This window comes from Quercus suber, unplaced genomic scaffold (genome assembly GCF_002906115.3).
Source record: "Quercus suber isolate HL8 unplaced genomic scaffold, Cork oak 2.0 scaffold_8, whole genome shotgun sequence".
Taxonomy (NCBI): Eukaryota; Viridiplantae; Streptophyta; class Magnoliopsida; order Fagales; family Fagaceae; genus Quercus; species Quercus suber.
Genome location: NW_027069474.1, coordinates 860,818 through 872,777, shown reverse-complemented (window position 1 = coordinate 872,777; position 11,960 = coordinate 860,818). Strand labels below are relative to the sequence as shown.

At 30.1% G+C, this 11,960-nt stretch overlaps 1 protein-coding gene across 1 annotated transcript; it reads right to left on the bottom strand.

The window, feature by feature from the left end:
- Window positions 1-867: 867 nt before the first annotated feature.
- Window positions 868-5,234, bottom strand: LOC112009231 (sugar transporter ERD6-like 16). The gene is made up of 18 exons (XM_065775438.1): window positions 4,903-5,234; window positions 4,611-4,673; window positions 4,435-4,524; window positions 3,956-4,015; window positions 3,752-3,817; window positions 3,601-3,666; window positions 3,416-3,491; window positions 3,247-3,311; window positions 3,058-3,150; window positions 2,892-2,972; window positions 2,621-2,705; window positions 2,435-2,481; window positions 2,293-2,355; window positions 2,125-2,184; window positions 1,968-2,021; window positions 1,789-1,848; window positions 1,569-1,683; window positions 868-1,347 (listed from the first exon to the last, which is right to left on the bottom strand). Exons 1-18 carry the CDS (start codon window positions 5,095-5,097, stop codon window positions 1,232-1,234), a joined length of 1,455 nt encoding a protein of 484 aa, XP_065631510.1. The 5' UTR covers window positions 5,098-5,234; the 3' UTR covers window positions 868-1,231.
- Between the last annotated feature and the right edge of the window lie 6,726 nt (window positions 5,235-11,960).

The window sequence follows — 11,960 nt, the reverse complement described above, 5'->3', positions numbered from 1 at the left end:
ATATAGTGGGATGTCTTTTTGCAAAAGACATTATTGTTTGCATTGGTAGAATGATGCACCATTTTGCATAGTGAAATATTCTTTTTATATAGTGAGATGTTCTTTTGCAAAAGACATTATTGTTTGCATCAGTTGAATGATGCACCATTTTGCATAGTGAAATATTCTTTTTATATGGTGAGATGTTCTTTTGCAAAAAGCATTATTGTTTGCACCGGTAGAATGGTATACACTATATATTATTATTGTCTTGTTATGTCGACAGGTACTGTTCAAGATTCTGTTAATGATATTTTGAGGATCAATATTTGTTTAAGCATTGAAACCTGTGATGAAATATGGATTGAGTTCAAAATATTCAAAAGTTAACAGCCTGGCTTAAGCTTAGCCCACCACTAGCACAAAGCTATGCTACAAGTCGCAAAGGGTGTGTGATTTGACCTTTTTATCTTTTGTCAAGTAGGGTACATTAGTACACTTATTTACACAGGTCAGTTGCATTGACTTGTGCTCAAGAACTAAAAGGGAACTTGAAAAATAAGAACATTTTTATTTTTTTGGGTAATCTTATTAATTATTATACACATAATCACCCACAAATTAAGTGTATCAACAGCCAAAAGAATGAAATCTGAACCTGAGACATCGTGTTCTTTTTCAAAGCCTCATCCCTCAATCAACTTCTGAACTATTTGAGTTCTTGAAAAATAGAACTGGTTTGGTACATTGCTATGACCAAAACTCATCATTACTGTTTAATTGAATTTCTTTTTAGTTTCAACTTTCAATTGAACTTTCATACCAACAACTCATGCTTCAGGTAGTTATAGCATTTAGTAAATTATTATACTAGGATTACTGAGCAAATAACTGAAAACTCTCTTCATAAATATATTGGATAAAGATAGTAACAACCTTTGCTTTCTTTTACATGAGTACAAGCATTGAAGCATGCTCATGTATCTTTCTTACAATTGATAGGCTCTACTGACTTTTGTCCAACCCAAAATTTCCATTACATCTATCTTTCCTTGGTTTTTTTTACTATAAATTTCATCTACTTGGTGCCCAGAGAATTTGTTAATAAAATGTTTAATATCTTCTTGCCGCATTTGAACTTGGATTTTCAGCACCAAATAAAGATGATACTTCTTGAGCCACAATCAACTCAAATTGTCTAGGAGCTTCTCCAGCTATTGTTCATTCTCTTATTTTGTAGCCTTCTCCCTCTCTAGGAGTTTATGCATTGTTGAATTTCTTCCAGTGTTTTTCCTTTGGTTTCTGGAACTACCTTTGCCACAAATAGAACAGCCATCAAAGAGAATGCAGAGTAGAGGAAAAAAGTGCCTGGAAAAGAAAAATCAAACATAGAAGTGTCAGTTATACAAGAATTTGGTGCTAACAATGCTACAGACACAAGAAATCCACAAATTTTTTTTACAATTTTTTGAGGTGGCAGATTATAATTAGTGCAATATCACTTTCACGTGAGATCATTACTAATCACAACCTGTCATCGCAATTATTATGAAAAATGTTGTGTCATTAGGCTTATTGTTTTTCTTTACCTGAGGAACTCCAGGTCAAAAGAAAGTTGAATGTATAGGAAATTAAAAAAGCACCCAACCAGTTCACTAGCACCACCAAGCTCCCAGCAGCCCCCTTCACATCAATTGGGAAAATCTGCAAAACAATAGGTTTCAGATAAGCTCAATGAAATTATCAAGTTTTTGAATGCTAATTTGTTAAACAAGCATACAAATTCACTTTGAAAATGTAGAAAGTTACCTCAGACATAATCAGCCAAGGGACTGATCCCATTCCAATAGAGAAAAATGCTATGAAAAACTGATTTAAATGAAAAAATAAAATAAAATCAATAAAATAAAAATCCATATTTATTTTGGAGTAGCAAAAAGGTGATCATGTTTTACTACACAAATTTGCAGTTATAATGGTTAATTTACCAGCACTCCAACAAAAGCTAATATTGGTGCCCACTCAGGCAACAAGTTGTGGCCCTGATTCATAATGATCAAAAAATCAAGTTCAGACTAAAATGTAAAAGAAACAACTAGATAAAAGAGTTCTTTTTAATACACACGGATAATTTTGATGGCTTACCTTGAGAAAGAAAGAAGTGCCTGTTACAAAGCAGCCTAGAAATGTCCCAGTTGCAGAAATCTTCATACCCAAAAACAATTTTCATTACTCATTAGGCATCAAAATACTACTCTCCCTCTGATATAATTTTCATAAGTTTCAAAAGATAAATGCTATAACATTATCTACCAATATTAGTGGTTTTCTTCCAGATTTGTCAATCATCATTGCGCCCACTATAGTTATTGGAACCTGTGAATCAATATCAGATAATCTGAGTTTGGATTAAGAATTAATGATGTGACTTTGAGGACAGTGGTAGAAATTATACCTGAATACAGGCATAAGCTATGGTTCCAATTTTGGCCAGAGAAGCCCCTGCGGTTTAGAAAATGCAATTAAAAAATAAGTTCCAAAAAAATGAAGTGTTATGAAAGGATTAGAAATAAGTTTCAAGAGAAAAGACGCGTTAAAAAAAAGGGCATAAGGAATGATGTGTATAGAAACACTGAATTACCAGCTTCTGCAAAGGTTTCACTTGCATAGAAACCTATTCCATTTATTCCTGTGAATTGTTGACATATCATTATTCCTACTCCAATCTGAAAATAGTCACTAAACAGCAAAGTATTAGTACAACATAAAAGGCCTCTCGGATAACCAGCCTAAACATACTTCAGTAATTTTTACAACTGAAATTTTATTAACTTCCAGTAAATAAGCATTTAAGTTTTCAACAATAAGCTAATCCAAATGCACATTTCTATAGATATAAAAAAGACACGTACAATCATGGAGCGAATATGTCTTCTTTGGAACAAATCTAGCATTTTAGCCTTTGGAAGAGTCTTAAGAGTTTCAATATAATCCTGCCAAGAAACATAAGGAGTCAGTTCCTCAGACATACAAATTTACATTAGCAAGCTTTACATGGGTGTTAGGAAGGGGAAGTACTTTAATTTCAGCAGCTTCAAAAGTAATATCAGCATCATTGCCACGAAGTTTTCGTAGCGCAACTTGAAATTCTTTCTCACGGCCAACCTTTGCCTGCAAAGAATGACATTCTTTTGGTCTCATTTCTTGTTCAATCTCATATCTAATTTGAAAACAAAATTTCTTAAATTTTTTTATTTAAATACTCACCAGCCATCTGGGAGACTCCGGAACAAAACATAGACCCACAAGAAGGAATATGCATGGAACAAGCCCTTCAAATCAAAGCCAACACTTCATTTAGTAAAGTTTTAGAATTTTCTTTTCAACACTCACGCTCTGTATACACACAGTAAAATACTCAAATTTTAGAATTTACCAGTCAAAGCAAGTGCTCTCCATGTTATGACTGATCCTACTAAGAATGCAACTGATGATCCAGTGACAATCATGAGCTGCAGAACGACCAAAAGAAAAGGGAAAGAACTAAGATATTGACCAATTAATCTTCAATCAGTTAGCAAGATTCATAAAGAATATAATCTTCATGATTAATTCTCCCACCTGATTCAATGTCGTGAGCCCTCCACGCAAATTCTTTGGAGCAATTTCAGCAATAAATATTGGCACCTGTTCATCCACTTTGTTAAAATTTCGAAATTTTATCATTTCAAGGTAACAAAACAAAAAAGGGATATAGATATTAAATAATTACCACATAAGAAAAAACTCCAATTCCATATCCTGTGAACAACCTTCCCATGTCAAGTGAAATAGCTCCCTGTATTAAAGCCATGCAAAAATAAATAATAATTATTAAAAAAAAAAAAAAAAAAAAAACCATAACAGCTAGTAATTTCAGCAAGATGACAGTGTTTATTTCTTACTTTAAGAATTAACACGTGCAAACAGTGCATACCTTAGAGAAATATACACCAAGCCATCCTGCAATGCAGAAAACACCTGACATCCTCATTGCCTGCTCCCATTAAATCTCCAGAAAGTTTAGTACAATGAAAATGATAAAACTAATACCAATTTCACTACAAAAATCTTACAAAATGATGTGACAATAAATGTGATTAGTGCCGGATCAACAACAATAATAAATACTACTGTGCAACTTTAACGTAATGGTTACTCTGTAAATATAAGTGCTTATGAGGTTGTGGGTGTGGATGTAGGAGGAAATAGCTCGGATTCAAATCTCCAAGAAGGAGCATCACACACTACACACTTAGATTAAACTAAAGTAGATTTCTATCTCAGGCAGGAAAAAAAAAAAAACAAAATAATAAATAAATTTCTTTGGTGTGACACATCACTTTGTAAAATGTATGAAGTACGATAGAGATGAAAAAGTTGAGCACTAGCTAATCAGTTTCAAGTTTGACATACCCATTTTCGACCAATAAAGTCTGCAATTTTACCACTTGTGATGGCACCAAACATTGCACCAATTGTTAATATGGAGCCAAACATGGAGTACTGTCATATGACATACAATAAATTAGTAGCAATTCATATAATTTTGATACTATATCTTAAAAGAGAAAGAGGAAAATAAGCCCTACCTCAGCTACAGAAAGATTAAGATCTTCTGTGATTGCAGATTGAGTGGGTGCTGAATAGCCCACCTGCCAAAATAATAACTTAAGCTAAACAAACCTGATATCTTTTTTTCTTTTTCTTTTTTTTTTTTTTTTTTTTTTTTTTTTTTGGTTCCTAACCAAAAGAAAAAAAAATAAAAAATAAAGAAATAGATTTAGTAACCCCAGAAACTCTCTTAAACCAGGAATGCCATTACATTTTGGAAAAAAGAACTACATTTTGGACACGTATAAGAGAGAAGTGAAATATACTTACACATGATCCAAATTCAAAAGAGCCACAAACAGCAACACATGTACTGAGCAAAACCATTCCAATGGATCCACCTTCAACATATTTATCATCTTTATGGGAAACAATATTATCTTGCTGTATGAATGGCTGTTCCAAATCTTCAAGGCCATTTATTTCATCACTATTCTCAGCATTCTTAACTTGTCCAATTGCCATATCTCTCTCTCTCTCTCCAAACGGTACACCAAACTAGTATGAAAAAAATAAGAAGTGGGAAGGGAGTAAGGAATCAAGGACTAGGACTTGTTGTGAGCAAAGATATGGATTTGTTCTGAGGTATTTATACGTGTAGTAAACAACGAGAATTTTTTTAGATTTTGTCTGATAGCACCGATTGATAAACAAAAAAAATTGGTTAACAATTAGAAAGATGTAAAAGAAACATAGAAAACAATTGCATGTGGGATAAGGCTGGCACTGACGTGGTGATCAAACATGGCACTGACGTGGTGATTAAACAAGATACATACAACCACTATTCAGACTGTTGAAAATGGAGTTGGGAATCAGAGATCTGATGAAACTAGGCAAGCAATTTGCCAAGTTGCATGTGAATTTTTTTCTTTTTTTTTTGTCTAGAATGCATGATTACTTCTGATTGTTTATCTCTGCTTACGTGGTTCTTACTTGGACTGATAGGTACCTTTTTTTTTTTTTTAAAAAAAAAAAAATCTAATACCACTAAATTTTTCACAAATTTAAGCAACTTAGCAAAGTGTGATTAATGGTAAAAAAAAAATAGTGAGTTCATGTATAAAAATGATGAATTAATTCATATGTAAGTAATGGTTAATCACATACGATCTATCATATTAAAGTTTTAGAAAACTCCTTGAATAATATATGGTCTTTAACTCTTTATAAAATATAGCTTACAAAGTTTATCTCTGCTTACCATTTTCTAATAATAAAATGGGCGGCAAATGCAATGATTGTTGGCACATTGCCAATTTTCCATGTTGGCCAATTGTCAACTTTTTTTTCACACAGGGCAAAAGGTAGATTAGAAACTATTAATTATTTGACGAGTAAAAAAGCAAAGTTAGTATCATTATTAGGGCCATTTGTCTTGCTAATGTCCCAGCTGGAACAATGAAAAGAAAATTCTTGATGAGGTCCTATTAGGAAGCTGAAATGGTCTATAATTATCTTTGCTAAAAAGATGATAGGAGAGTCATAATAGTGCCTGTGTGAATATTTTTTTTTTTTTTTTTACTTCTTTAACACTTTCCTCGTGCATTTTTTTTATTTAAATTATAGAGTTTTAACATATTGCATCCGCTTCTGATAATTGTACTATTTATCATCAGAACAAAATACCGTGTTAGTTTTCAGTGTAGGCAGAAATTGAATACCAAATCTTTTTTTCAACTATTAAAAATTTTATCAGTTGAGTTAAGTGAAACCTACACCAAAGCAACATGGAGAAGTCAATAAACAAAGGACCAAGCAACATGGAGAAGTCAATAAAACCAAAGGACGGACTAACAGATTATAATTGATGTCAAGCATGAAGCATGAGGGAAGTTTATGAAACTCTATTTAACATTTTTTATTGCTTTTGAATCGAAGGAGCTAGGCACTTTGTCGCTCCTAGCTTGTATTCTTTTCTTAATTTATAGAAGACAGTCAAACGTTATGGAAGCAAGTGTTGAGTGTTTTTTTTTTTTTTTTTTTGGGGTTAAATATTCGGTTTTAAAATTATTTTGTTATAAAGCCTTTCCTAAATGAAGTACTCTTTTTAAAATCAATAAATAAAATTTATATTTTACCATTTTGTTTATTTAAAAAGTCAATGTTATTCTTTTTTCTATAGTTTAAATTAATGAGGGTAGTTTTGGAAATTTATAAATTTTTATACAACAAATAAAACAATAAATAATGTTCCCTTAAAAAATTGGGTTTTTTAAACAATGACAAAACTTAGGTACAGTACTTAGGTATTTTTATTTAAATTCCCTTCTTAAAATTTAACTATGTGGTGTTTTTTCCTCATATGATGAAAGTGTATTTTTAGTTAAGCACAGCCGCATGGCTAAATTTTAAGAGGAAAACCTAAGAAAAAACACTATTGTACCTAAATGTTGCCCTTTAAGCAAGACAAACAAATTAAAACAGAGAGAGTAGCTTTTTTTCACCTCGATTTTCTCAAAATTGAGTTCAAAATAGAACTTGATTTCGCCAAAATCAAGCTCTATGCAATTCAGTTATATGTGGCAAATGTGGAACTCAATCTTCTCAAATTAGAGTTCCATGTTCCTTTGAATTGTATAAATTAAACTTGACTTTGATGAAATCAAGTTTCACATTGGAGCTAGACTTTTAGAAAATCAAGTTCCAAAAAGAGACAATATAACTAAATAAGTTACAATAGATCGGCTTTGTAAGTTTGTAACCGAATAAATTTCAAAAACTGAATATTTAGTAAAAAAATTCAATTGTTGATTGTATAGGCTTATTTGCTTATTTTCTTATGCGGAGTACTTAATTTTTATCACATCTACAACCTTCTTTCTCCATTAGTTTAAACTTTAAACAAATAATTTACATATATTATAGTATTTATAGAAAGTCAACAAATGTTTTCAACCTATTTACATTTTTACTTTTACAAAATATAAAATAATGTAATTGGTTTTCCCAAATCTACTGATAAAATAAATTCATATCTATATATTTTTTCCAATTTATAAAATTAGTTAATGTTGCCAAGTAAAATATGGGAACAAAAACACCCAAGCAAATCTGTTAGGTACAACTAGACAACATCGTTGCAAGTTTATGGGGTTATCACACTATAATATGATACACCCTTGAGTACGGCTTAATCACACTCATTAAAAGACGATTTGTTTTACAATAACAAACAATCAAATCCAAACAACTTAAAACATGCAATCTTTTTAATTTTTTTATTAAAAAAATTAACAAGCATGTTTTGAAATTCACAAAGATTCAAAAATAACACACACATGCACGATCTCACAGTGTAGTAATGCAGAGTAAAGAAAAAATAAAGAAATGGGACAGATGATAAATCTTTGTTTTGTTTAGTTCCTTGTGCCAATTTTCTAAATTTTATAGGGGGATAAGAATTTAAAAAAAAAAAAATTAAATTGCTACTTCTGTGACTCTGTCCCTGTATCCAAACTTCAATGTCCAAACCAAAACTCTCAATATCAATGATTATATGACCCGTAAAAATCGCTTGTAGTTGTCATTATTAATGAACAAAGCAGAAATCACACATTCAAACTATTGATGTCTTCCATTTGGGATGTTACAAAATAATATAATCGACACTAGGATATTGTTCATCTAAAAAAATTGGATGCATGGTTTGATTTTTCTCATGTCCACATTTACCGGCCAGATAAAAAAAAATTGGCAAAAATATATTATTGCTTTCGGCCTATCACTATCACTATGTTTGGTTTAAGAACATGTCTAGTTGGTGTGATTCTTGGAAGGATGAAAAAATGTGAGTGAAAAATATGAGAAAATATTATCGGGAATGGTGCTTTGTTGGGAGGGGGAGAAAATTGGCAGAATCTGGCTATTTTCTCTCGGGGTCCATCAAAACTTTATCTTTGAATAAAATAAGAGTGAAAAGGAGGAGCAAAAAGCTCCTTGGCATTTTGGACGAAATTACCCATCCACTTTGAACAATTTTTTATCTATTTCTTCTTATTTGCATTTTTCACCTAGGAACTATAGTTTCTAATTTTTAAAAGTCAATGAAAAAAAAACATTTAATTTAATGAATCTGTCTCATTAAATGAGTTTGCACTAGAATTTAAATCCTAATAACAACATTTTTTAATTTTTTAATTTTTTAAATTTTTTTCTTCAAAAAATTATCTTTTTAATTTTAACTAACCAAACATGTTTTTTATTTCAAAAATACAAGAAAATTATTTTTTCTTTATATTTCCAAAAGCAAGTTTTTGAAAATAGAATACAAAAACTGTTACCAAACATAACCTCAATTTTTTTATCGTTTTCATCTTTTCCTCTTTGATTTTTTTTTTTTTGTCTTTTTTTTTTTTTATATTCTCTTACATTTGTTAAAAAAATAAATAAATAAATTGCTCATCCATTTCTTTTCAAGTCATTTTTTTCCCTTCTAAGAAAACAGTTTTGGTTCTCGAACTTCTTGAGCTTTTTTTTTAATGAAGTATTCATTCATTCACAAATTTTTAATAAAAATATAATGTATTACTTTTTGTTTTATTTAATAGGGACATAATAGTAAATTTCTTCCAAGTCTATTTTCCATCCTCTCATCTTTCTTATCAATCAAACAAATACGTTTTTATCCCTCCACTTTTCTATCCTTCCAACCAAACACTATAAGAGAAAACTTAAATCTCTTCTATCCATTCTCTCCTCATTTTTTATCCTTTTACTTTTTCATCATTCCAACAAAATGAACCCTAAGGATGAAAAATATTGTGTAAAAAAGTGTGAGTGGAAAATATCGAGAAAAATGAAAACTGAAAGAATAGAAAATATTTTATTTTCTATTTATGTGTGTTTGGTTTGGAGAATGAACAGATCTTTTGTTTGGTTGGAAAGAAAAATAAGAGGAAGGAAAATGTAATCTATATGAATATATTTTCATGCCCCTTTATGGTAAATAAAGGTTTATTATAATAATATTATTATATTAACAAGTTCTTCACCACAATCTTCCTCATTCCTGAACTGGGTTGGTTATAGGTTCTATGTTTGAAATAAGGATTGTTCTCCCTTGATCAATTGATGATGTTGAAACTTTGGCGGCAATGAGTTGCTCAAGATATCGGCACTTCTTCTTTCATTCTTAAGGTTGATTAAGTGATTTATAGATAATCATCAAACCTTTGAGAAACAATAAAGAATCTTTTGCCTTCTATGGTCATCTAATTGAGGAGACAAAAATTTTAACATGTTCTTTTGTTAATGTTAGTTTTTCACATACTTGTACGTTGGGGAATTCTGTAGTTCACAATTTTGCTAAACATGTTAGCAGTTTTTCAGTGTAGATGGAGGATTTCACATCTTAGATTCTTAGTCTATAGTCTTAGCTAATATGATTAAATTTTCTTAATATAAGCTACAAACCCACTTTTTTTACCCATTTTTTTAATACAATACTTAAAAAAAAAAAAAGGGTACGAAAATACTAGTACACACTAGTTGTTTCTAAAAATTTAAATAAATAAAAAATTGTTGCACAATTATATATATACAATTTTTGCACTGAAATTATGACTTCAAGTCATGATTTTAGTTCATAAAATTTTGAACTGAAATTGTTTAATGCAAAAATTGTGTGTTATGATTATGTGCAACAATTAGTGTGAAACAAATATTAGTCATAAAATAAGTGCTATTTAGGCATAAATAAATAAATAATGGAACAACTTGAGTCTTTAGACTCAAAAAAATCATAGAAAAGGAAATGCTTACCAAAAGTCGGCCCCACATTCATCCTCCCAAAGAGACCAGCCTATCTAGAAGAAGCCCACAAGACATCATATCTTTGAGCAAGTTCAAACCGTTACTTCCCAGTTTCCACTATTTTGGGAGCTTGATTAATGGAAAACAAAGACGCCCACAAATAAAAGTAAAACATCATATCTTTGTGCAATTTGCTTCAAAAGTCACACCATTTCTTTTCTTTTCTTTAAAGTAATTAGAATCTTTCTTATCATTTGAAAATCCTTGAATACTATTACTCCCACAAACAAAACTTTTAAATCCTTGAGCAAGTTGCATTATTTTAAATCCTTGAAAGTAATTGGCTTCACACCATTTCTTTCCATTATTTTAGAAGCCTATCATTTGAAAAGAATACGATTGATTTTTTGTTTTTTCTTTTTCTTTTTTTTTTATAAACGATATTTAAGAAAAGTTAACAGATGCCTAGTTAAGAGCATTGGTTTAAGCACTGGTTTAAAAATTATTTTTAAAAATATTTTATCGAAAAGAGAAAATTAATTTACTTTTTCTTACAATTTATCTTTTTCAAAAAAGTAGTATTAAAATTTCCTTAAATAATCCATTAACAAATATGAAATATCCTAAAAGTATCGTGGTATCGACCTATGATATTTTCATTGGAAGTAACAATATGCAGCCAAACAAAAGACATTGTTTAGTCAAAGGTATTCAATAAAAAAATAACAACTATCATAAAAATAACAACAACTAGGTACAACCACACTAGCTGTTTGTTACTCATCCCGCACTAGCTCTTTTTTATAATTTTTTAATGTTAGCAGCTCATTCCTTCACCCCAACACAGTATATTAGGTATCATCTCTATTAATATCTTTTTTTTTTTAATAATTCAATAGTTACAATAAAGTAGGAAGATTTGAATCATAAATTTTTCTATTGAAAATACCAAAAGATATCAGTCAGTTAAGTTATAAAACTCTTGATTTGATGGTAAAGAACTTTGTCTTTCACATCATGTTATTATCCTGATGTAGGCAAAATTTGATCTCACATCTTTTATTCGACAATAAAAGTTTTTACTAATTAAATTGACCGGAACCTACATTAAATAACATGTTGGATTCAAATTAATCTAGGATAACAATTTTAAAAAATATATCTTTAACTATAAGATTTATAACTTATAATATATTTCATAATAATTGTTTTTTACCAACTAATCTAGATATGGATGGATTTAAATATAGATCCTTTATTTAACGTTAAAAAGAGTTTCTTCTTTTTTTGGGAAAAATAATTAATAAATTAAGTGTTAGTTTTTTGTTGTCAAGAGTTTAATAACTTAACTGGTTAACACTTCCTGATATATCTAACGAATATATTTAGGATTTAAATTTATCATTCCGTTGTTGAAACTATTGAATTATTATAAAAATAAAAATAAAAACTATTTGTTTGATGGTTATATCATCTTGATTTGGGACAGTGTTAGCTGTCATTGGACCCAACATGAAGAGAAGATGATAAATCTCTAACGTCAGTCTGATGTGGATCCAACGAAACAAATCACA